Source organism: Chiloscyllium punctatum, chromosome 35, assembly GCF_047496795.1.
Source record: "Chiloscyllium punctatum isolate Juve2018m chromosome 35, sChiPun1.3, whole genome shotgun sequence".
Taxonomy (NCBI): Eukaryota; Metazoa; Chordata; class Chondrichthyes; order Orectolobiformes; family Hemiscylliidae; genus Chiloscyllium; species Chiloscyllium punctatum.
In genome coordinates this window covers 31,331,151-31,353,805 of record NC_092773.1, presented here as the reverse complement: position 1 = coordinate 31,353,805, position 22,655 = coordinate 31,331,151, and the positions used below count along the sequence as shown (strand labels likewise).

At 41.0% G+C, this 22,655-nt stretch overlaps 1 protein-coding gene across 1 annotated transcript; it reads left to right on the top strand.

Moving 5' to 3' along the window:
- The first annotated feature begins 18,858 nt into the window (after nucleotides 1-18,858).
- LOC140459579 (galanin receptor 2a-like) lies at nucleotides 18,859-21,758 on the top strand. The gene is made up of 2 exons (XM_072553822.1): nucleotides 18,859-18,928; nucleotides 20,857-21,758. Exons 1-2 carry the CDS (start codon nucleotides 18,859-18,861, stop codon nucleotides 21,756-21,758), a joined length of 972 nt encoding a protein of 323 aa, XP_072409923.1.
- The last annotated feature ends 897 nt before the right edge of the window (nucleotides 21,759-22,655 follow it).

Here is a 22,655-nt window from a genome sequence, read left to right as displayed (position 1 = left end):
TCATTACAGTGACTCACCGTCTTGACGGATCCGTGGGCAACCTAAGTTCCATTTGTTCTTCTGAGTTCCCTCGTTTCAATAGTTCTTGCTGTCAGAGCAATGAGGATTCAATCGAGTTGGTTCTTGCTTTTCTCATTCGTATTCAGCTCATCTTACGTCCTTTTTTACACAATACCTCTGATATTAGTATCACCGTCAGTTATCCGTTTTCCAGTGTCTGTGGCGACCCTCCTCTCTGCAAACCAACCCTTTAATATTATTTACTCCTTCCTTCCCTACAATGCTTTTAGCAACATAATTATTTACTCCGTGTTTTGCTCAGTATTCCTATCATTAACTTTTATTGTTCGGTTTCAAATTTATGAGTCAATTGTATAGTGAAGCACACCATTATGTTTAATTACATAGCTGAATACAAAATGCGTAAATGTATCTTCTCAATTAAACAGTTATCGATTCTGAATGAATTTGAAGGGTTGCTTTTCAGACTGGCGGCCTTTGACGAGTAGAGTGTCACAAGGATCCGTGCTGGGCCCTCTATTTTTTTGTCATTTACATAAATGATTTGGATGTGATCAGAAGAGATACTGTTAGTAAGTTTGCAGATGATACAAAAATTGGAGGTGCAGTGGACAACGAAGTGGGTTAGCTCAGATTACAACAGGATCTGGGCCAGATGGGCCAATGGGCTGAGAAATGGCAGATGGGCTTTAATTCAGATAAATGCGAGGTGCTGCATTTTGAGAAAGCAAATCTTAGCAAGACTTATACACTTAATGGTAAGGTCCTAGGGAGTGTTGCTGAACAAAGATACCTTGGATTGCAGGTCATAGCACTTTGAAAGTGGAGTCGCAGGTAGATAGGATAGTGAAGAAGGCGTTTGGTATTCTTTCCTTTATTGGTCAGAGTATTGAGTACAGTAGTTGGGAGGTCATGTTGCGGCTGTACACGACATTGGTTAGGCCACTGTTGGAATATTGCGTGCAATTTTCGTCTCCTTCCTATCGGAACGATGTTGTGAATCTTGAAAGGGTTCAAAAAAGATTGACAAGGACGTTGCCAGGGTTGGAGGATCTGAGCTACAGGGACAGGCTGAACAGGCTGGGGATTTTTTCACTGAAGCGTCGGAGGCTGAGGGGTGACCTTATAGAGGTTTACAAAATTATGAGGAGCATGGATAGGATAAATAGGCAAAGTCGTTTCCCTGCGGTCTGGGAGTCCAGAACTAGGAATCATATGTTTATGGTGAGAGGGGAAAGATATAAAAGAGATCTAAGGGGCAAATTTTTCACGCAGTGCGTGGTACGTGTATGGAATGAGCTGCCAGAGGATGTGGTGGAAGCTGGCACAATTGCAACATTTAAGAGGAATTTGGATGGGTGTATGAATGGGAAGGGTTTGGAGGGATATCGGCCTAGTGCTGGCAGGTGGGACGAGATTGGGTTGGGATATCTGGTCGGCATGGACGGGTTGGACCGAAGGGTCTGTTTCCATGCTGTACATCTCTATGACTCTATAACTTTGACTTTATCATCTTTCGCTATATTCCCGAACTATCCAATGTAAATGTCACATGCAGAAAACGCAACAGCAGAAAACAAAATGCAAAATAGATTGAACACTTTTCAATTGCATTCACCTCTGTGGAGAATTACCACAATCAATTCTTAATACTATATAACTCGGGGATGACCATAATGTTAGACCACATGATACTATAAGTGATGCAGTATTTCAACGTTTTCATTGTAGAAACGTGCATTACGTAAGCGCTGTTCTTCCAGCACAATGTATCTCCTATCATGATTCAAAAATTCTGGAGATCTGTTAATGATGCATGCTGATTATTTTGGAATTTATTGCTTAGCTGAGACGCCTACAGCTGCGAGAATAGGGTAGTAAATGACAATGAAAATGCCTTTCACTGGACCATGCATCTTTGTGTCGTCTTTTCGAAACGAATGGAACCGACATTATTTCATGACAAGTTCAAAATGGCCCAATTTATTCAAATTGAGTCTCAGGAGGCTGCCATGTCGTTTCATTGCACTTCGGAGAACACACGTTAACTTAGTCTTGCATTCCTTCCACTTGTTTTTGGGAATAGTGCATGACTCTGCTCCCTTTGTCGGTGTTTTCTGGCTGAAAGTTCTCCGGCCTTTCATAGTAAATAATACCCGACGTACACACTCACTGGAGCCGGTGATGGCAGTCTCTGAGCTCCAATCCCTTTTCCACCATAAACTGTCAATGCTGCCAGGTTCAGACATCTTGTGTTCTTTTAATTGTCAGGTTAGTACATGCATTTGCAACTGTTAGGATGCAGAGGTCGACGCCCTCAGCGAATTAAAACTAACACCCCAGAAAAGTTCGTCATGCCTCGTAATCTGCTATAAGTGTGGAAGCAAACCCCGAATGTGTGCTATTTAAAGAAAAAATGATAACAGTTTATTTTTCTTAACATTAACATTTAACATTAATCAAAACTTTAACAACTCTGAGTCCATTTTATTTTAAGTAATGACTGTTTAAACTCAACTCTATTCAAATGATGCACCGTTGATATAATCACTGAACGTGAAAGAACTGATATCTCAGATTTCATGCAATCTCCGTTGCTGTCTTCCTTCCAGAATTCCGTATCTGTCACCTTTCTTCCTTCCTCCGTTTCTTCTGTTTCTTTCCGTTATTCCTTTGCTACTTTCTTATTTTAAGTTTTCTTGTAAAAGTCACTTTGATAGACAGTGCCTACTGAGAGTTTTTTAGGCCATTGAAAAGCCTTTCAGGCGACATGTACTCTCATGCACGATAACAGTTGCTGGAACTAATTTTCAGATTGCCTTATTTTTTTAAAGCCCTGATTAGGCGTGAAATTCTGATAGTCTGAATGGTTTCAGGCTGCACACAACATCAGGTGTTAAATTCAATTCGATTTGTAGGGCTGCATGTTTGGTATAAATCAAGAAATCAGATTTGACTTATTGTCAAGCATTTCACAGCTAATTGTTAGATGTGTCTATTTTGGTACAGCTTGTTTCCCAGCTGTTCTGCTCACTGGCTGTACCTCGAACTCAGGAAAGCACTTTTTGTCTTGAAGGGAGCAAAAACTCTTCTGAATTCGTATCACTGCATTCGTGATGCTAAATCAAATTGTAGGCATTTATTTAGAGCTGAAAGAGCTGCAACAATTGCTGGCTAGATAGAATGGTATCTGCATTAAAACCTAACCAATGTGTGTCTATGACAAATGAGAAGCAGAAAATTGCACGTTTTCTCACAAATCACATTTGATGAAAATCTGCTCAAATGGAATTGCATAAAAATGCACTGAACTTGATGGCGATTAAGGGTCTGTGTGGTCTCGAATACCGAGAGACCTGTACAGAAACCATACTGCAGTGACTCAGAAATGAGCATTCTGGGACGTCTGGGAATCCGGAATCTGCATTTTAGAAATAGTATGGTTAGTTTGATAAAGTATTGCTTATCAGGGGAATCCGTTAATTTTCGTGATAACTCTGGCTTTTGTGTATAATAGATCATATGAATGTTGTTGAATCCTTCTAGTCTCTTCTGGAAAATGAATTTGCGAAGATTTTTAAATCTATTTTACACAATATGTGAATGGAGAAATCAGATAAAACCACAACTTGCAGTTTTGAATTGTATAAATAAAGGGAGAAGGTAAATGCATAGGGCAATGGAAAAAGCAGCAAGGTGCCGAGGACGTATTATATCAGTTTCAAGGTTGAATCGATCTCATCTATGTCGTAGAAATCTCTGATTTGAAACATATATTTCGATTTTCTGAGGTACAAATAAACGAAAGAAGCATTCTAATAGAGTTCGGTGAACTTTATTTCCAGTGGGACAATGTCTTTTTACAGTTTCTTTTTTCCTCTCATAATTCAGCTGTGTACTTTTGAGACTCTCAGCAATAACCAATCAAATAAAGGTTCATTTATAGATTCGGAAATTAGATAAAAGATTAACAGCTGTTAACAGAAAGTGTATTTGTATTAGTTTACCACGTTATACTCGTTATTGCGTGCCTTGCTTTATATTTTCTGTTTACGTCCAACCAGTGGTCAATGATTTTCAATTTTGACTAAACTTGAATTTTCAGAGTGAGTTAAAATTACTCTTCATTTTTTCTGTACTGATTGAGGTTTGTGACATCGTAAGAACATGTAGAAAAAAAACCTCTCAGTTGTCACTTGGTTTCTCACAGGCTATGGTGATTCTGCTGTAATTTTACTTTAAACACTGGGTACTGGCTATTCCGCATCTCTGAAACTTTCAATTCCCGATGATATATTGGCTGATTTTCCACAAGGTCCTTGACTGTACTTTCCTCTGCGTTTTACATTGTACACGAAGTTTGTGTCAAGCTTTGGAGCTTGGGTACCAGTTACAGTTGTTGTTGGTATGATGCCGAGTTGGGAAGTTGGTTTACAAATGTTTCGTCCGCTTTGTCGGTGCAATACTTTGTGCTGTGGAGACTCTTACAAAGCGCTGCTGTGTCAGTTTGAATTTATTTAGGTTTTTCTTTACCGTTGCTTCCAGTTAACGGTGCTGTTAGTTATTGCAGTGTTTGGGGTATTGGCTCTATATCAATGTGTTCATTGATGGATTCCGTGGATGCGTGTTAAGTTTCTGGGAATACACTAACTGCCCTGTGTTTGGCCTGCATTGTTATTGTTGTGTTTTCCCTGTCGAATTCGTGGTTCAGGTCCTCTGTGTGTCCAGCTACAAAGGATGTTCGTGGCATTTAGTGGCTTCTTGATATTTATGCTCGCTAGTTGTCTGTCTAATTGCCCCCTTTAGTGTTTCATATAGTCTCTGTGTGGAATCGGGTACACCGCCTGTCCAGCATAGGTGAGTACTGATTTTTATATACTTGTGAGTTGTTGCCTGAGAGGGGCTGAGTTTCAGTGCAGCATGAAAGAAACTAAATAAATTCCAATTGGCACAGTACTGCAGCGTTGAGGATAAAACCAACAAAGCGAATGAAACTTTGGCACACCAACTTCCCATCTCGGCGAACATACCCACAACTATAGTGCACAGTCTTCAGGGTAAGGTCAAGTTTCATCAAACGGCAAATGGACACCATCGATGGTTTTCTTCACCATGATTTTCTCACGACTCGAACAAAGATAAATCGTTTCTGTACAGAGTACTGTGCCATTTTATTCCTTGCGCTCACTGCAGTTGTCATGCTATCATCAAATGTTTCACTCCGACCAACTCCATGTACGGCACTTGTCAGTGAACTCTAATTTCGGATTTGACTCTCCGCAAAAAAAAACAGTTTTGTCTTACTTTCTGCATCTGTATTCTTATTGAACTCACACGTTGATAGAAAAAAAGAACAAAGAAGAGCGGATGCAGGATAAAGTATCTGGAAAATCTGTGTTAGTGGATGCGAAACATCATTTCTGTTTCTCTTCACAGATGTTGTAAGGACTGTTGAGTATTTTTGATCTTGTCGTTGATGAGATGCACATTGCTATGCACTGAACAACAAATTAAGGATGTTTCACACGCATCTCTGCCATAGACCAGGCCACTTCACCTTTGAATATTTTTAACAATGTAGCCCAGACTTAAAAGTTGGCTTATTTCTCAGGTAGATGTGCAAAGAATATTCCAGGTGATTTTCAGATGGTGAAACCACTCGGGACTAAACGAAATAGAACTTATTAAAACAAGACAGTTGAAATATTAACAAAATATTAGGCAATATCGAAAAACCTAACTAATGAAAAACTCAAATGACTTGATAAAACAACTTAACTAATGAGTTTTACCACTTACCGTGACATCACTTAAAAACAGCCCTGAAGAAAAGGTTCTTACAGGCAGAAGAGAGTTCAAAGAGAGACGTCAGTCAAGAATCATATGGTGATACATGAAACTTCTGTTTTCAATACGCTGTACCACCTTCTCTGCTCCATATAAGCCAAACTGGAAAGAATAACCCGAACTGGTCACTCTGCTAACATTGAGAAAGTGGTCATGATGTGGAGATCCTGGTGTTGGACTGGGCTTGGCAAGTTAAAAAAATATGCAACATCAGGAAGTACCCAGTTGGTTTATTTGTAATTATTAGCTTTCTGAGTGCGACTCCTTCGTCAGGTAGATGAGCTGCGCTGCGAAGGCTAGGAATCCCAAATAAATTTGTTGGACTATAAACTGGTGTTGTGTGATATTAAACAGTTAAGTTAGACATTTGGGTACCTCTGTCTTTATGACCTCCCTTGAAAAAAAACACAAACGAACCTTGTTAAGGAAGCAGCAAAATCGCTCACCCCACATTTGAAAGCAATGAACAAGCACTGATGCACAAATGTCTTCATTATAAACCTTTTAACCTAACTCTATTAGTACACTGCAAAACGTAAACAATAAATTGACTACGACCATGCAAATATGATCTATTATAATCTATATCAGATTATTTTCTCCTGCCAACGAACACCTTCACATATTCATCCAAGTCTCGGCAATGATTCGACAATTACGTTTTCTCATCCCACAGTTTTCAGGTGATGAAGTATGTTCTGACAGTCTGCCGTACACTGAAACTTCTTCCATTTCTTTCTTAATGCAGTGATTGGAGCAGACACACTGCTAACATTAAGGACGACTTTCAGATAAAATTCACAGAATCCCAGGGATTGCAGTACTGCTCTCTTTGTCGATTTAATGCAAAAGTCCTCAATAACTTTGTTTTTGTATTCTGTGGGTCAAGCTGTCAATGTCGATAACGTGGCCCAGGAATCTGGCTTGGGCTTTTGTGAAATCACTCATCGAACAACTGACATGACTTTATGTTGAATAAATCTACTTTCTAGTACAGAATCCGAAATTTCCTCTGCTCTTTCAGATAAGGTCACCTGCCAGAATCCTGTGAGCAAGTCCGACCTTGAACATTTCTATTCTTTGTTCCACCTTCTCCCTTCAAATACGGAATCGAATATGAATCAGACTTTGTGAGTGCATTGACTTTGCGGAAGTAGATGCATGACCCTTGAAGAACCTCCGGTTTTGGAAACATAAGCGTGGGCGAGTTCGATGGACTGCAACTGTATTTGATGATCTTATTTTGGATCATGCTCCTAATATCTGTTTAATACTATACCAATTTTAGAGGATTAAGCCGAGAAGGATGTTGCTTAACTGGAACATTGTTTCTTGCATTTACTTCCTGCATTAGAATTTCCCAGTATATTTCCACATGTCTCCCCAAGCTCGAGAGAAAATATCTTTTAGGTAATTTATATAGTAACTTAAAAGGTTATTTCAATTTTTGACAACTCTGTCATTATCCAAATTATTTTGACGAATGTGCAAATCAGAAACCTCTGTGTTGAAAGCAAACCCACATTCTCCTTTTGCTCCTCCCAACTAAAATACCTTTTGTTCATATTCCGATGATGCACACTGTGAGATTTCTTTTCATCTAGGATTCTTAGCAACTAGTTCATTTCATTCAATCTCCATTCAACTTGATAAGGTCCACTACACCTTGCTTTTAAAGGTTTATATATCAGTAGAAGTAGCACATACATTTTATCTCAGTTGGAAAGATTGTGAGTTTTTTATTTATTTCTGTGTCCTGTTTCCTCATAAAATGTGAAATTTTTGACTGATGACTGGCGAACTCTTCCGCTCTATTTTTCATTCCGCAAAGTTCAACAAGTTGTCCAAATATGTGGCCTCTCAATTCTTACTCACCAATTTCTGCTTCGTTAATTTTAGTAAAGCTATCCTATCATGCCTAAAAAGTAAATCAAATGGATTGAATTTGGCCATTTCAATAGGTCCACCTCTCATAGCAAAACGTACAAGCAGAATTTCACCTTTGAAATCATCCAGATAGCCTTGCCTTTCTGCCCTTAACATGGACGGTAAGGTCTTATGCCTTTTTTCTAGCGCTCTCTGCCGTTCTGGATGGTTAGCTGTGGATTTGATTTTTTTTCTGGGACTGTCCATGTCTTCCTTGAATAATTATGAAGCAAAATATGATTTTTGATCTGATTGCAGCTCTTTGAACAGTCTGTAACTTCGGAAAACTTTGAGGAACTCTTCTAGGTTTTTTGTCTCCGAGATTTCGTAATGAAATGGCCTCTGGAAATGTAGTGAACACATCCATTATTGTTAACATGTACTGAGTTCCACATTTTGTTTTACGTAGGTGTCCGGCGCAATCAATTAGCACTCTTCTGAAAGATTCCTCAAATGCAGGAATAGGTCGTAAAGGTGCATGTTGTATTACTGACTGCAGTATACCAATAACCTGCTACGCATGACATGCCGAGTAAATCCTTCTGCAGTCCAAGCCAGTAAAAATGATTTTGTATTTCAGCGTGAGTTTTTTGTATCCCATAAATGTTCTTCCAATTGTAATTCATGTACACCCGCAACACCTCCTTTCTTTAACCCACTGCAGATGCGACATGATTGAGTTGTCCCCATTTCTCCACTGCCTGAATACGTGATGGTCTCCATTTGCTCGTGCGGACATCATTTTGAAGATACTAGCACTCACGGATACACGCAGATTCCTCTCTGGTTTGCACTTTTTGATACAATTGTTTCAATTTTTCATCCTCCCGCTGTAAATCAGTTAATCTGTCTGAGTTAAACATATTCACTTTGTACTCCACCGACACATGTTTATTTCCATCATGCAATCAAATTTGACCTCTTAAAATTCAACGTTAACTTCCTTCCGGTATACTTTCATTTCTCCATGGTGTGTCAAATGATTACTTTTTGACCTCGTTACCACTCAGACAGAAAGAATGAACACATGGATGTACGTTCTGTCATACCTTAGTTTCGTGATTTTCTGCTGGCTTTTCAAAGACAATAGACAATACTCCTACCTGCGACAAACGAAATCGTCAGCAAGGCCAAACTGTACGCTTGGAGGAGAGAGATCTGCCAGGACTGACAGCAGATAGGGGCGAGCACGGAAATATAAATCTCGTGGTTCGGTCCGTTTGAAGGTCGCAGAAATGACAGAGAATGATGCGATATATACTGAGTTTCATTGGGTGGAATGTGAGGAGAGGGCGGTCCTGTCATTGTTGCGCTTGAAGACGTCGGGTTTGAGGACAGGGGTGAGGAAAGTAAATGAGATACACTTGTTGGATTCCTTTACCACGTGGGATGGGAAATTGTGGTCCTTAAAAATGAAGGTCATCGGCTGTGTTCTGTGGTGTAACTATTCCTCTTGGGAGCAGATTTGTTGGAGGCGGACGAATTGGGAATAAGGAAAAGTGTTTTTAAAGGAGGAAGAGTGGGGGGACGTGCAATCCAGCTGGGTGTGTGAATCTCTGGGTTTGTAGAAGATGCCAGTATTGAGTCAGTAACCATTGATGGAGATGGAGAGGTCCAGGAAGGTGAGTGAGGTGTCTGAGACGGTCTGTGTGAACTTAAGTTCGGTGTCAAATGTGTGGGTGAAGTTGGCGAACAGTTCGCCCTCATCAGTGGAACACGAGGTGGCGCCAATACAGTCATCAATGCAGCGAAGGAAAACCTGGGGAAAGTTACCAGTGTATCTACAGAAGATGTTCTGATCAACGTCATTAACTCATGCATAGCTGAGGCCCATTCGGTTGCCCATGGCTGCCATTTTGTTCTGCGATAGTGGGAGGAATCAACGGAGAACATTTCGAATAAAGGAGCAGTAGGCAAAACGAATGAGATTGTCAGTGGAACGGCACTAGTAGGGACGTCGGGAGTGGAAGAAATGCAGTGTTTGGAGTCTGTTATCATTCCGGATGGAGGTATATGGGGACTGGTGACCATGGTAAAAATGAGTCATCAGGGGCCAGGGAAGTGAATGCCGTTGACAAGGTGGAAGGTGTCGCTGGTGTCCCGAATGTATGTGGACAGTTCCAGGATCGGGGGGAGAGGAGAGTATATGAATATATGGTGACGCGTTCCGTTGGCAGGAGCAGTCCGAAATGTTGGATCAGCTTAGTCAATGCGGCTTGTGGAACTTGGGTCGAAGATAGAACCCGGCAGTGCAGGGTTTCTGAACTATGAGATTGAAACCTGTGGGTGGGAGATATCCTGATACAAGCTCGAGCTGAGTGAGTGGAGGGGTGAACATTGCGAGGATGAGAGGTTGTAAATATTGAGTTAGGTGGATATATTGAGGCAGTTAGTTTCCCATCGGAAGTTGGAAACAAAGAGACTGAGGCAGCGTACAGACCAGCACGGAGTATTGAGGTGGATGGGTATGTTGGAGGGGGGAGAAGGAGTCCTTGGAAAGTGGTCGGGAGTTTTGTTTGAAAACGTAAGCAGCGAGACAAGGACGGCAGAAGAACTGTTTGATGTCACAATGCACTTTGAATTTAGTGATCTGGAACCGGATGGGGATGAAGGTAGGGCCTTTCCTGAGGAATGATCGTTCGTCCTCAGTATGTGGGAGGTCTGGGTGGGCAGGAGTGCAAATATGCAAGGACTGCGAGCTAGGACCCTGTGTAGGACTGGAACAGGGACTGCGGTAGAGACTGTACCTGCAGTGGGTGTGGCAATGGAAGCACCGGATTGACGCTTTTTGGCGAAGTGCGGCTCACCCAGGGCATCTAAGGGGAGAAGTGGTGACTGTGGCATCTGCAGATGGCTTGTTATTGGAGATGTTCAGGTGAGTGGCATCAGTGAGGAAGAAATGCTTGTGACTCCGGCATCTATGGAGGCAGAAGTGGCAGAATTCGTTTTGTAGTTATGTTAGTGGCTCGGAAGTGACTGCGTTCATGGCAACAACGGGTACAGAGGTAATGTTCTGGGTCGGTCTCACTTTCATTTAAGCGACAATGGATCTTGCAGCAGTTGCGGCAGTGGGTGATCTTGTAGTGGTGGCGACAGTGGGTGTCTGGCTAATGGTCGCGGACGTGGCATGTCAGTCGTGGGTGTGGGCTGTCGTTCAGCAGGGACTGAAGTGACATGATAATTCATCTCCAAGTTGGTGGCTGGAGGTGCCAGATGTCTGAGGGAGGTCGACCAGCTCTGGAGGCTGTGGAAAGCTTCTGAAATGATTGAAGAATCCCAAATATCATGGCGTTTACATGAAAAACTATTGTACTTGCAGTTTTGATGTCCGACATGTAGAAAAAAAACTGCAAGTGTGGAGTAGGGCATCTAGAAGAAGACCCATTTCTGGAGTTTTTGAATTTGTAGTAGGTACTGGCTGTCCCGTTCTGATGCAAATTGTCTTGGTCTGAATTTAGTTCGTTGTCCATGTTCGACCAATCGGTTTCATAGGCAAGCACTGAGGGAGGAAATGTAGCTGTGGTAGCGAGTTTGCTTCTGGACGTGGCTGAGGAGCTTCAGGTCAGTGGAGGCAAACTACTGGTTGCAGTGAGTGACAGACGCACTGAGATGCTTGTAGAGAGAGGGGAGAATGTCATCAATGTAGGCATCTTTGAAAAATGCTTTGTTGTGAGGGTAAATCAACTAGGTGAAAGTGAGGACTGCTGATGCTGGAAATTACAGTGAAGATTTAGAGCTGGAAAATCACAACAGGTCAGGCAGTATCCGAGGAGCAGGTGAAACGATGGTTCAAGCAAAATCCCTTTCCCAGGAATGAGGCTGTGTGCGGTGGTGTTGGAAAGCTAAATGGGGCAGGGGTTTGGCTGGGGAAAGGTAGGTAAGAGCATGACAGTTTGATGCAGAGGAAGCTAATTGTGATTGGTCAGAGAGGAGGGTGGAGAGGATACGTGGAACGGAATATGGACAGGTAAGAACAGTCATGACGGCGGTGATGAGTTGGAAAGTGGGAACTAAGATAAGATGTAGTGAAGGAATATTAGGGAACTGATGAAATCCGCATTGATGTGTATGTTTGGTGGGTCCTGAGGTGGAAGATGCGCCATTCTTCCTCCAGGCGTCGTTTGGTTAGGGAATGGCAATGGAGGAGGCCCAAGACCTCGGTGTCCTTGACGGAGCGGGAGAGGGAGTTGAAGAGTTCGGCCATGTGGTGGTGGGGCTGGTTGGTGTGGGTATGTTGCTGATGTCTGTGAAGCGGTCTGCAGGAGGCGTCCTGTATCCACAATGTAGAGGAGAACGAATCGGGAGCAACAGATCCAGGAAATGACGTGTATAATCCTTTCAAGATCAGTGTGTGTTTGACCAGTGTCCTGCTTTGAATTTCTGAAAAATTGTGTCTCAGCTTCGGGCCCAAGCTCATAAGCACTTCATTCGGCTTTCTTCACTTCTTCAAAAACCTGAGATACATCTTCTGTTAGGAATGCAAATACCTCATGAGGTCGACGTACCAGCTCTTTATGGAACAACCAAACCAGTATGTTCATTGGCCTCGTCCTTTGCTTAGCCACATTCTAAAACGACATGAAAATGGCTTCAATACCTTTCGAAATAAATTATATACTGTTTGAATATATTTATAAGGATTGCCATGTGGTCTTTGGCTGTGATGGTTTTGCTCATCATCACGACCTCCCTCAGTAATCTCCCCTTATAACTTCACCTCCTTTTTTTGAAGCCAACTTTCCCGTCGAATCTACGAATTTCGGATGTTCAGCTCTCACATTGGCCCTTTACTCTCTCATTCTCTTCCTCATTTCGTTTGCTCTTTTTTCCCACTTTCTTCTCTTTGTTTCTATCCTTCTTATCTCTCTTTCTCCATTTGCACTGATGGCGCATAACCCTCATATTCTTTTTTTGTTTAACTAAAGTGATTATTTCCCTTTTTTTTGTTCTGCGAGGACGACTTTGTTTTCCATTTTTCAGTTTGCCTTTAATCGCACTCCACACTGTTTAGTTTCATTTTCATGTTCAAGCCACCATAGCTGCAATTCGATTCAAGCCATTTTCAAAGATTGTGATGGTGTTTCCAGCAAGTGTAAATGGCGAGCTATTGCTGTAATTATCTTTCATTTCTCAGAATGAAGACAACATCAACTCCAGCTTGTTTACCAAATCAAGCAGCTTTACCTTGTTCGCATCTTGCCGGACGATTCAAAATCTCTTCTTTGCCCCAGAAAACTACTCGTTGAAGAGAGAGCCATTAGTACACCAAGCACTGTTTACATCAAATTTATTCGACACCCAAACAAAACACCCAACACCGCCGCATTTCAGTCCAACAACACTAAACCCGAATTGAAATTATCCAATAGGCCAAGAAAACAGCCTGCAGAACTTTTTGGCCAAAGACCTACAAAAATATACGAAGTTAGCCCAGAGCCTAATTATCATTCAGAAAGTAAGGAGTTATGAGATACAGGGAAATGTGGCTGCCTGGATAGAGAATTGACTATCTGAAAAAAGTCTGTGAGTGGCAGTGGATGAAAAGTATTCCACCTGCAGGTCGGTGACCAGTTGTCTCCTGGTGGGATCTGTTCTTGGGATTCTGCTCTTTGTTGTTTTCATCAATGATTTGTATTAAGAAGTGAAAGTGTGTCTTGGTAGGTCTCTGGTCGTGGTAGTGGATGGAAAAATATTCCACCTGTAGGCCAGTGTCCAATGGACTCCTGCTGGGATCTCTTCTTGTGCTGCCGATGACACAAAGGTCAGTGGAACTAGAGATATTGATGAGGGTTTTTCCAGGCTACAAAATGACATGGACACGATACAGAGTTGGGGTGAGTAGCAGCAGTTGAAATTCAATCTGTATTGATGCCAAGTGATTCATTGAGGAAGATCGAATTTGAATTTTGAATACAGCGTTAAAGGCAGGATTCTTGGCAGTGCGCAGGAACAGTCGTAACTTGTGGTCCATGTACTTAGATCTCTCACACTTTTTATTCAAGTTGATGTAGTTGGTAAGAAAACATTTCTTTTCCTTTCATTAGCAGGGTAATTGAGTATAACAGCCGCGAGCTTTTGCTGCAGCTCTGTATAATTTGGTCAGGCCACTCTTGGAATATTGTGCCCAATTCTGATCGCCTCATTATAGGAAAGATTTAGATGATTTAGAGAGGGTGAACAGGAAACTTACCAGGATGTTGCTTGGATTGGACGTCTCGTCTGATGAATTGACAGTGAGTGAGCTCGGGCTTTTCACACTGCAGCGAAGAAAGAAGAGAGGTGACATGATTGAATTGTACAAACAGTGGAAGGAATAGATAGAGTAGAGAGACAGAGATTTTTCTCCAGTGCTGAAATGCCTGTCACGAGGGGTCATAAATTTAAATTTATTGAAGGAAGGTATAAGGGAGATGTCAGAGGTATGTTCTTTACGCAGAGTTCAATGGGTTGGTGGAATGTGTTGCCAGCAGTCGTAGTACAGTCAGAGACATGAGGAACATTTAATAGACTGCTGAACAAGCACATGAACGGTAATAAATTGAGGGGTGTGTAGTAAGCTTGACCTTCGATGAAATTAAATGTTCGGCACAACACTGTGGGATGGAGGGCCTGTACTGTGCTCTGCTGTTCTATGCTCTATGTTCTGTATTTTAAGTTTTTTTTTTCTCGAAATGTGTGAAACTGGAAAAGCTTAGCCGATCAGGATCAGCATCGGAGAAACAGAACAATCGACATTTCGGGCACAAGACCTTTTAAAAAGTGCCATTCATTAGGAAGGAAGGGCTTATGGCCACAATATCGATTCTCCTGGTACTCTGATGTTGTCTGACCGGTTATGCTTTTCCAGCAAAACACATTTCGACTCCGATCTCCATCTGCTGTACTCACTTTCTTGCAAGTTGATTTTCGTTTCAAAAAGAAATGTGAAGTGATTGAACGATTTCGTTTTTTTCTACAGTTGAGCAGATCACTCGGCCCCAAGCAAAACAGAATTTATTTAAAACTACAGCTAAAGCACGAAAAAACAATGCAAATGTAAATTAGAATAACCTAACTAATAGAAAACCCAGCAGACTCGATGGATGAACTTTGCCAATCATCTTTACCAATTCTCGCAATATAAATATACACTTTGATAAAAGATGAATTCCAACACAATTCCATACAATTAGTCGAAACCTTATGGAGAACGTTTAGCCAAAAATCATCTGCTGAAGCTTGGAACCTTCTTTCTATGCATTGCAGCAGCTTTTCTGCCAGAATTCAACCAAGCTGGACAAAGAACTGGGAGAACTGGCTACTCTTCTGCCATGATGGATTTGCATATATTGGCATCTCTGCCTTTACGAACTCTCTTGAGAAAAAAAGAAAGCGAAAATTACTTTGTTAAAGGGGCAGCAGCATCACACCTCAATCATCCAATGTACAATTTAAAAATGTTTTGATATCGGCTCGTTATTCCTTATTTTTCTGGGAAATGCGGAGCCGCCTGGTTCACCTCATCAAATCAAATTAAACGTCATTAAATTCTTTCCCAGGCGTAGAATAAGTTACAAACGGAACATATTAAATAGAACCTCAGCAGGACATTTCGCCTTCTCTCCTGTTTATCATGAAAGTAGAATCACGGCCGAAAATTTGCAACATTCTACGGTTAAAATAAATTCTGAAAACCAGCCTTCTTTTTGTTTATTATTCACAACGTGTGGAGTCCATCAACATTTTTTTTTTCAATAGCTGCACCAGAAGAAGAAGGTTCTAAGCACACTTTTTTCGATCACAGCTGTCATTCCTATGTATACGCACCAACGAGATTGCTTGGAAGGGTGTTTGATTGCTTTGAGTGAAGGATTGGTGATGCAGTTCCAACTCAGAAGAAACGTGTCGAGGAATTTGCGATTGCTGGTGTTTCCCTGGGTGTATTATCATTGACAATAGAAATGCTAACGTTTCAGAAAGTGATGTCAGAAGACACTAATGAGTTATGTTCGAGCAAAGAAACATGGAAACTGGCGGCTGTCATAGTCCACAGACACGTCGAGCATGCTCAGCCATTCATTATGACCATGCTTGATCTTCCATATCAACGCCATAATTCAACACTCCTTCCAAACATCTTGTTGAATTTAGTTGGGTAGTTTTTCAGAAAATGCATGTATGGGTTACGTTTTGAAAGATACTATTGAAATGAATATGAAAGCATGATGTTTCAGAAAAGTTCGGAATGACTGAAAATATCTTAACTCTTCACTGAAATGGCAGACCGCATATTCTGAAATTCGAAGCACTGTTCTAGATTCTCCAATCATGGGGAACTTTCTTCCCGGATCTAGTCGGTCGATACCTGCCTTGGTTTTTATACTTTGCTTTCAGAACGTTTTCATTCTTCTCACCTCAGTCCTGTACAAACCTGTACATATACAAAATACTATCATCCTCAATGTCACCTGATTGAATCTGCACTGGAGCATAATTATTTAATTTAAAACGTGCACCCCTGCTGCATATGCATATTATAGAACGTCAATCAGATTATCAAACTATTTACAGTCCACAATGTACTGAGAGTTTGCATGGAAAGATTTTGCAGCAGAGTTCACGAGCGGGCCAGTGACATTAACTCACATGAGGCACTCTAATATAAATTTAAAAAGAAAAAAAAAACAAAAAGAAGTAAAACGGTAAGCGATCTAGTAATATGAAAGAAGATTTCATGATCTTTATTTTTGACATCTATCCTCGGTAAGGGAAAGTTGAGAGTAGACATTGGCCCATTGGAAAATGACACGAGAAGAGGAGGATTCTGAACAAGAAACGGGGAAGGACCTGAATCAGTATTTTCCTTCAGCCTCCATGGTGGAAAGGCAGCATACCAGAAAATAACCAGAGTCAGGGCACAGTGATGAGTGCAGTCAACATCACTAAGATGAAGGTGTTCGGGAAACGGAAAGTTCTGAATGTCGATAAATCACCTAGATCGATGTGATCCAATCCAAGATTCTGATAGACATAGCAGTCGAGATATTCGAGATACTATCGTTGACCTTTTGGCAAACAATGAGTTCGGGAGCTGCCAGTGTCCAGGAAAATGACTGGCGTCACATTCCTGTTCAGGAAGGAAGTGAGGCAGAAGATGGGAAATTGGTGTTAGGTTAGCCTAGCGTCGTCCCCTGTAAGATTATAAAGTCAGTTGTGAAATGTGAGATTGCAGATAACTTGGAAGTGTGTCGTAAAATAGGGTTTGAGAGAGAATGGTTTTGTCAAGGGAAGATCATGCCTGACAAATCTGTTGGAAAACTTTGACGTCATAGCAACCAAATTAGACAAAGCAGAGCCAGTGTTCACAAACTTTTTTTGAGTCAATGGACCACACAGAAGTCTGTCAAATTAATAAAAAACCCAATGGTGCAAGGAACTGGATTGACTGAATGGCAGAAGGCAGAGACTGGTGAAAATGTATCTCAGTTCAGAATGGCTATCAGTGGGCAGTGGAATTCCACAGTGTCAGTGTCAGAACTCCAACTTTGCAAATTGCATCTTGATGATCTGAACACACCACCAACAGTATTGCTGCTCAGTTTGCAGATTGCACATTCATTCTTGGAATAACAGGAAATTTTGGGGAAGCAGGGAGGCTGAAGTACACTTGGACAGGCTAGGATAATATGTAAAGAATTGATGGATGTAAAACACTTAGGAAAACATGGACTTGTGCACTTTCCTAGAAGGAATAGATGTTCAGACGATTTCGTCAACTGGGACAGGCTTTGGAATCGTGAAGTGTAAATGGACTTAAGATTTCTCTTTCACGATTATCTTACTTTAACATCCAAGTTCAGGTCTGTGTTACGAAGGCAAACACGATTTTGACATTCATTTTCAAAGGGCTCGTTTACAAGAACAGGAATACACTGCTCAGATTGTATAAGGCTCTGGTCACAATATATTTGGAAACATATGAGCAGTTTTGCTCTCTATAATTGGGAAGGATATGCTGTCTTTGTTTAGTGGGTGGGTTCAGAAGGCAATTACAATATTGATCCCGGGAATGAAATGTTTGTCATTTGAGGAGTGGTTGAGTTTGTACATCAAGAAATTTAGTGGGGTGAAGGGAAAGCTCATTGAAATTTACAAAATTCTGAGAAGTCTGAAGTGGGTGGATTTGAAGAAAACATTTTCGCTCTTAGGAGGAACAGTGACCCATTGGCAGAGTCTCGGCGTGAAGGGAAGAAACATAAGATATGACTGAACAACATTTACCTTTTGCTTCTGGTCAGTGAACATGTGGAACATATTTCCATAGCAGGCTGCACAGGCTAAGTGTACCTCAGTTACAGACATCAATGCGACGAATTAGTTTGGGGATCAAACATTTAATGGACAAAGCAGGAGGACCAGGTTGTGAAATATATCAGGAAGATCTAATGGCAAAGCAGACTGAGTAGGCCAAATGAAGTAATTCGCATCATGTATCGTTTGGTCCAAACATCTACTTCTGAGCTGTCTCCTTCCAAACATTATCATGCTTTTGCCTCAGCAGTGGTTTCTGGATTTCATAATTACCACTTTGCTGCCCTCACTATACAATGCTGTGGTGATCTCATTTTGTTATATTAGAACAATCATCTTGCTTTAACAAGTTGTTTCCAACTGTTTAACTTTAAATCTAAACAATAAGGTAACGTCAGCAATCAAATGAATACACGACTTAATCTGACCTTTTAGGTGCCGAAAACATGAGGAAACTGGCTGAAGTAATGAGAAGAGATTGTATTCGAAATACTGCCTCTCGTCGTTATCTGCTATCAGCCACTTCGGTGGGCATACTCAGAGTGAGTTTGGGGAAAGAGAGCCACTGAAATAAATATATTAGAACCCTTCCATTGTCAATGCTTCAAATGTAAAACAATGTTTTTTTTGTTTGTTAATTGATCTAAAATTGACAGCATGATGCAGTTTAAGTGCTCCCCTGGAGAATGTCAGATAAAATAAATGAAGGGAACTTTGAATTTTTGACAACGTTAAACAGCGCAGCTTCGAGAAGTATAATACCTCCGAACGGTCATGCATGGACCAGTGAAAGGGCTCTTCTATGCCATTACCTATCCCATTGTTGCCGTTGTTGGAATCCCAGGTAAGAAATGAATTGCAAAGAAAGTACTTAGTTATTTGGAAATCTTCACTAAAGTTCTTTTTTTCCCTTGCCCATTTTTCTAAGGTTCATCCCTCTGGAAATATAAGGGATATAAACCAGATACATATATTGCCATTTTGGTTATTGCAGTTTAGTGCATGTTTTGCGGCATTAAGGAGAGTTTTAGTGCATTATTTGAACTTATATCATTGAACAACGCATGATTATATTCAATGATTTATATAACACATTCATGAATAGCATTGCCTGAACAGTAATCTGTTGTATTATTCAGAATTAAATTTAACTTTAATCTAAAACAGATTCTAGAAATGTAATGACATATGTGCTGGCAGTTTAGCCAGGTGGGAAAAGTGCATTTTCCCGCACTGATCTTAATACATTCATGCTGGTTATGAAGATCAGCCATAAAGTTGTTGAAAGGTACGGTGGAATGGCTGAATCTCTTGCCGAAAAATTTCTGCAGGTTACACATTGTGTTGGATGTAATGAAATCAACAATTGTGTGTAGGGATTTAAATACAAGTCTGTAATCCTATCTCATTGAGTAGTTAATTACGTAATGTGCAAAGGATCAACTTCCTTGAATAGTGTAACTAATTAATATTTGGTCCTTTTTGCAGAGGTGAATAAAAATAAAATTTATTTTGTTTCATTAAGGATTTTGGCTTTTTGTTTGCATTTGGCATTCATCTTGCAAAGTTGTGTCAGTTATTCATCAGTAAGCTATTTATTTACTGTCGAGTTGACGGATTTCTTTCAGCTCCTGCTCATATATCTGCACAGGAGTTGCTTTAGTTTGCAGATACAACAATATGAATGTTGTGGAATTGAACAGGAAGTTTCGTAAACAGGTTTTACACAAAGAGAAACTGGAGAAGATTAAGAAGATGGTTAACTTGAAAGGGTTCAGAAAATATTTACAAGGATGTTGTCAGGGTTCGAGGATCTGAGCTATAGGGAGAGACTGAAGAGTTTGGGACTGTTTTCGCCAGGAGGTCAGAGTCTGAGGGGTGACCTTATACAAGTTTGCAAAATTATGAGAGACATGGATCGGATAAATGGACAAAATAATTTCTCTGTGTTCGGGGAGTCCTGAAGTAGATGGCATAGGTTTAGGGTAAGAGGGGAAAGTTATATCGGACACCTAAGGGGCAGCTTTTTCACACAGACGACGGTATATGTATGGAATGAGCTGTCAGCGGAAGTGGCGGAGGCTGGTACAATAGCAACACTTAAAAGGCATTTGGATGAGCATATGAATAGGAATGGTTTGGAGGGATATGGGCTGGGTGCCGGAAGGTTTTACGAGATTGGGTGGGGATAACTAGTCAGCATGGACGGGTTGGACCGAAGGGTCAGTTTCCATGCTGTACATCTGTATGACTTGATGACTCTCAGTTTGTATATGAGGAGTGATATACAGAAGCAGGGAGAAAGTGCGCTTTGAAGAAGGGAATTCAATTTCGATAATTGAGGCATTAACGTCACATCTGGAATGTTAAATACCATAATTATACAAGAGGGTATAATTGGAGAAAAATTGACATCTCAGATAATAATGGGAAACTGAATGGTCACGAGTAGCAAAACGAAAGTGAACAATGAAATTATTTACTGAAGAGAATAAAGTGCCAATTGTGGTGTTAATTTGTAAGTTAGCAGAGGCCTAATACCCAATGTTTAAGATGTCAGTTGTGGATAATTCTGATTATTCTACTCACAATGACCTGTGAACGTTGGTTAGCCCGCGTCTGGACGTGCCACTGTCGTGGATCACAATGGTTTCAGTGTCAGATAGGGGGAGGCAGTATATGTTCCTTGCGGTCCACTTGTTGTCATCTAGGTAATGCCATTCTTTATACTTTGTATTTCAACAAACTATTTAACTTTTTTGTCCATCACAGCGAACTTGGTGGCAATTGCAATTCTGTTCCGAGGGCGGTGCGGACTCTCCAGGTGCATCAACTACTATTTGATGGCCATAGCGATGACAGATTTCCTTGTTATTGTCAACGGATGCACACTCAACCAAATCAGCCGCATTTACTTTAGCGACAGTGTTCTGTCCACCACCCCCATATGCAGACTGACTACAATTCTGGTCCGCTGCAGCCGGGATGGCTCCGTCTGGCTAACTGCAGCCTTCACCATCGACCGTTTTGTGTTCATTTGCTTGCAGAGTCTGAAGATCAGATACTGCACCGAGAAAACGGCGTTGCTCATCATAGGAATGATCTGCATCCTAAGTTGTGTTAAAAATTTCCCTTTGTACATCATCTACAGACCCTTCTACATCCTGGATGGGGTCGCCTGGTTCTGTGGTATAAAGTCTATATTTTATACGTTACCAATCTGGCAGGCGTATGACTGGATGGATCACATCTTTACTCCCTTTCTCCCATTTGTCCTCATCCTGCTACTCAATGTCCTGACCGTAAAACACATCTTCACAGCCAGAAAACTCCGTAGGAAACTTGTCAGGGCTGAAAATGGCAGTGATCCAGAGATGGAAAACCGTAAAAGATCCATCGTCCTGCTCCTCGCCATTTCACTCAGCTTCCTGCTGTTGTGGGCCACCGAAGTTGGACATTTTCTGTACTTGCGTATTAAGGGTGATGCATACTTCAACAATGTGAATTTCAAAGACTTAACCTACGTCCTGCAAGAGACAACGAACTTGTTTCAATTACTCAACTCGTGCAACAACGTATTCATCTATGCAGTATCCCAGAACAAGTTCCGTGAGGAGTTCAAGAAGGTGTTGCTGTGTCCTTTTGCTGTGCTCATAGAATGCTGTGAAAAATAAAATTTCCATGTCGCATCTACAAGGTGTTCACCTTCAATTGATTTACCGCATCATGGACCACTCTCAATCAGAATTCAGGAAGTGGCGGATTGTAGTTGCAACAACGAAGAAATGTATGGCTCAAAATTCGATGACCAAACATTTGCACTGAATAAATGTTAATGCATTATTGATGAAATCTTCAGATATGAGGTCATAGTCTAATTCTAATTTCTGGGACAGTATGTAAATATCCTACTGTCAGTGACGCAAATCAGAAAATAATTTTTTCGCTCCGTCGCTCTGAGTTTTAAACTGTCCCGAATTCAATACCACTCAGAGCAGTTTTCTGACCAGCGGTTTTAACTACATTTCTACAGTCCTACTGTGAACATATCTCCTGCCACGTTTTTTTCACATCACCAATATGCTTAAATACCTATCGAAATTGTGCAGTCAGTATTCGTTAATTGAAATTCCATTCTTCCTCCCTTCCTGCTTTCATTGATTCCATTCTTGTGTCTTCTTCCCTTTCGTCATCTCTTCTGTTTTTCTTTTCTTCAAACTAATAAACTCCTGCTCGGTATTCCAGTTTTGTTAAAAATACTTACGTGTATGGATAAGTCAAAACAGTGAGGTTTACCAGCACAACTCAATTCTCCTGACTGCATTTATTCACTTTGCAGTTTTTACCTGAGTTCTGGTTCAGTTGGACAATGCTTACTCACACGAAATGCCTGCAAACTACACCCAGATGTTCTCAATTTCATTTATCCACATTGAGAAAACTCGGGTTTTGAAGAAGAATCATATTAGACTCTAAAACCGTGCTGTTGTTTGTCTCTCAACAGATGCTGCCAGTTTTGCTGAGTTTCTCCATCATTCTATCTGTTCATTGTATGAACCGCTTATTTCATT

Bases quoted from the DNA above. Each gene is read 5' to 3' on its own strand.
- LOC140459579 (XM_072553822.1), top strand. From the start codon at position 18,859: ATGCATGGACCAGTGAAAGGGCTCTTCTATGCCATTACCTATCCCATT. The intron at 18,929-20,856 runs GTAAGAAATGAA...TGTCCATCACAG, and splicing joins TGCCGTTGTTGGAATCCCAG to CGAACTTGGTGGCAATTGCA.